General features: G+C 66.5%; 1 protein-coding gene across 1 annotated transcript in view; it reads left to right on the top strand.

The window, feature by feature from the left end:
- Window positions 1-2,000, top strand: part of DVL2 (dishevelled segment polarity protein 2) — a 12,052-nt gene extending 10,052 nt beyond the window's left edge. The window contains exons 13-15 of the mRNA XM_026660335.1: window positions 285-461; window positions 810-1,034; window positions 1,427-2,000. Coding sequence (XP_026516120.1) covers window positions 285-461; window positions 810-1,034; window positions 1,427-1,902 — 878 coding nt within the window. The 3' untranslated portion in view covers window positions 1,903-2,000. The remainder of the gene's footprint in view (window positions 1-284; window positions 462-809; window positions 1,035-1,426) is intronic.
- Window positions 2,001-3,151: the final 1,151 nt, after the last annotated feature.

Raw genomic sequence — 3,151 nt, 5'->3', positions numbered from 1 at the left:
GCTGAGCCCCTCCCGCCCCGCTCCCTGCCCCACAGCGCCCCCTAGCGCCGCCCTGGGGCCAGGCCGGGGAGAGCGCTCCCTGCTGAGCCCCCCTGCCCCGCTCCCTGCCCCATAGCGTCCCCTAGTGCCGCCCTTGGGCCAGCCCTGCCTGCCAGGGGAGAGCGCCCCCTGCTGAGCCGTCGCCCCGCTCCCTGCCCCACAGCGCCCCTTAGCGCCGCCCTGGGGCCAGCCCTGCCTGCCAGGGGCGAGCGCCCCCCGCTGACCCCCTGCCCCCTCTCCCCCAGGCTCGGACGTGGTGGACTGGCTCTATCACCACGTGGAGGGCTTCCAGGACCGGCGCGAGGCCCGGAAATACGCCAGCAGCCTGCTGAGAGCCGGCTTCATCCGGCACACGGTGAACAAGATCACCTTCTCCGAGCAGTGCTACTACGTCTTCGGGGACCTGCGTGGCTGCCAGAACTGTGAGCCCCCCGGGGACTGAGCTCCGGGCTGGGGGGCACTGGGGGATGCCGAGCTGGGGTGTCTTAAACAAGGGGATCCCCCCCGTCTTTCCCGACCTGGGATCTGTCAATCACTGCATCCCTCCCACCCACCCCCGGGCCTACGAACCCCCACCCTGCTCAGCCCCCCCTCGGCCTGTGGGAGGAGGTTACAGGGAGCGGGAGCCAGGACTCCTGGGTTCTTTCCTAAGCTCCTTGCCCAGCAGGCCGGTCAGACCACCAGCCTGGGGCCGGGTGGGAGCTGGCTTCCCCTAGCTGGGGCGGAACACCGCTGGCCTGCGTGGCTGACCCTCCCCTTCTCCCTTGCAGACATGGCCAACCTCTCCCTCAACGACAACGACGGCTCGAGCGGGGCGTCGGACCAGGACACGCTGGCCCCGCTCCCACTGCCCGGGGCCACGCCCTGGCCCCTGATGCCCACCTTCTCCTACCAGTACCCGGCCCCGCACCCCTACAGCACCCAGCCCCCGCCCTATCACGAGCTCTCCTCCTACAGCTACGGCATGGGCAGCGCCGGCAGCCAGCACAGCGAGGGTGAGCGGCCGCCCGGACGCCTGGGTTCCATCCCCCGGGACGGGAGGGGAGTGGGGTCCAGTGGTTAGAGCAGGGGGGTGCTGGGAGCCAGGATGCCTGGGTTCTCTCCCCGGCTCTGGGAGGGGAGTGGGGGCTGGTGGCTTGGAGCAGTGGGGGCTGGGAGCCAGGATGCCTGGGTTCTCTCCCCGGCTCTGGGAGGGGAGTGGGGGCTGGTGGCTTGGAGCAGTGGGGGCTGGGAGCCAGGACTCCTGGGTTCTCTCCCCGGCTCTGGGAGGGGAGTGGGGGCTGGTGGTTTGAGCAGGAGGGGCTGGGAGCCAGGACTCCTGGGTTCGCTGTGTAACAGGGGTGCTCCCTGTGGATTTGAGGGTCACTAATGCCCCCCCTCGTTGCAGGGAGCCGGAGCAGCGGCTCTAACCGGAGCGACGGGGGTGGTGGGGGCCGGGGCAAGGCCAAGGACGAGAAGGCGGGCCCCGACTCCAAGTCGGGCAGCGGCAGCGAATCGGAGTACTCGACCCGCAGCAGCCTACGGCGGGCGGAGCCAGGGTGTGTGGCCGGTGGGGGAGGCCCCGCCCTGGCGGTGGGCGGGGCTGAGGCGGCCGGGGCTCCCCAGCGCAGCTCTCACAGCTTGGTGAGCAGCATGCGCTCCCACCACTCCTACGGGCCCCCCGGCATGCCCCTGCCTTACAACCCCATGATGGTGATGATGATGCCCCCCGGCCCCCCCAGCGCCGGCCCCGCCTCCGTGCAGCCCCCTGGCGCCCCCCCAGTCCGCGACCTGGCCTCCGTGCCCCCAGAGCTCACCGCCAGCCGCCAGTCCTTCCACATGGCCATGGGCAACCCCAGCGAGTTCTTCGTCGACGTCATGTGACCGGCTGCCCGCTGGTGGTCATGTGACACCGCCCACTGCGCCGTCTGAAGCCACGGGACCGACTCCTGGCCACGTGACTCGATCCGTGGCTGCCTTGATGTCACATGTCCTCCGCCCGCGGAGCCGTCTGATGCCACGGGACCGACTCCTGGCCGTGTGACTCGATCCGCGGCTGCCTTGACGTCACGTGACCTCCGCCCACGGAGCCGTCTGACGCCACGTGACCAACCCAACCGCCTGTGGTGACTAGACTCCGCCTCTGTGTGTCATGTGACCCAGCCTGTAAGCACCTCAACCTCATGTGACCTCCCGGCCATGTTGCCTTGACGTCCCGTGACCTCCGTCCAAGCCAAGGAGCCTTGAGAAGCCACCTGACTGAACTCCTGGCCACGTGGCTATCACTCGTTGCCTTGTGGTCACGTGACCTGCCATCCACACGGAGCCTTCAGATGCCATGTGACCAACCGGTATCACGTGATATCCCTCCACACGACCCTTTTTGGGGGTCACGTGATGCAGCCTTGACCTTCCTTGACCTCCTAGCCACAGAGCCTTCCGGGGTCGCATGACCCACTTGGCCGCTTGTGGTCATGTGACAGCCGGTAGCAACCTTGACAGCGGGTGACCTCCGGCCACGGAGCTTTCGTGACTTGGTGGCCACCTGTGGTTGCTGGGCCACGGCCTGGATGTCACGTGACCAACACCGCCGCCTGGCTCCCCTGTGATCATGTGAGCCCCCACCACGTCCCTGACATCAGACCGGCTCCACCAACCAAGTCTTCCGCCGTCACGTGACCACTTGTGGTCCTACGTGACTCCGCCTTCCTGTCCTGTAGCTGCCTTGATGTCACATGACCTGCGCCTGGTCAGGTGACTTAGTTTCCCTGGGCCACCTGACAGCTTTTTCATATCCCGTGACCCGCTGTCAGCAGCCACGCGAGTCGCCAATTTTAGTCATGTGATTGCCTTCCGGGGCCACGCCTTTCTTAAAACCACATGACCAGGCAGTGGATCATGTGACCCACAGCTGGGGAGCGAAGCCAGAACTGGCGGCTCTCTCTCCAGTTTTGGATGGTACTGTCCCAAACCAGCTCCCCCCATTGGTACTGACACCCCCCCACTACCCCGGCGCCGCTTGGCACCACCCCCCACAGCCCCGGTGTGGATGAAGTGACGAGATCTTTTTTCCTTCCAAAAAGATCCTTTTTTTATAACTTTTTTATTATCGATTTTTTTAAAAAAACAGACA

Source organism: Terrapene carolina, unplaced genomic scaffold, assembly GCF_002925995.2.
Source record: "Terrapene carolina triunguis isolate 2854851 unplaced genomic scaffold, T_m_triunguis-2.0 Scaffold751, whole genome shotgun sequence".
In the NCBI taxonomy this organism is placed as follows: Eukaryota; Metazoa; Chordata; order Testudines; family Emydidae; genus Terrapene; species Terrapene triunguis.
The sequence above is the reverse complement of the archived record's forward strand: the minus strand, read 5'-3'. Positions and strand labels throughout refer to the sequence as shown.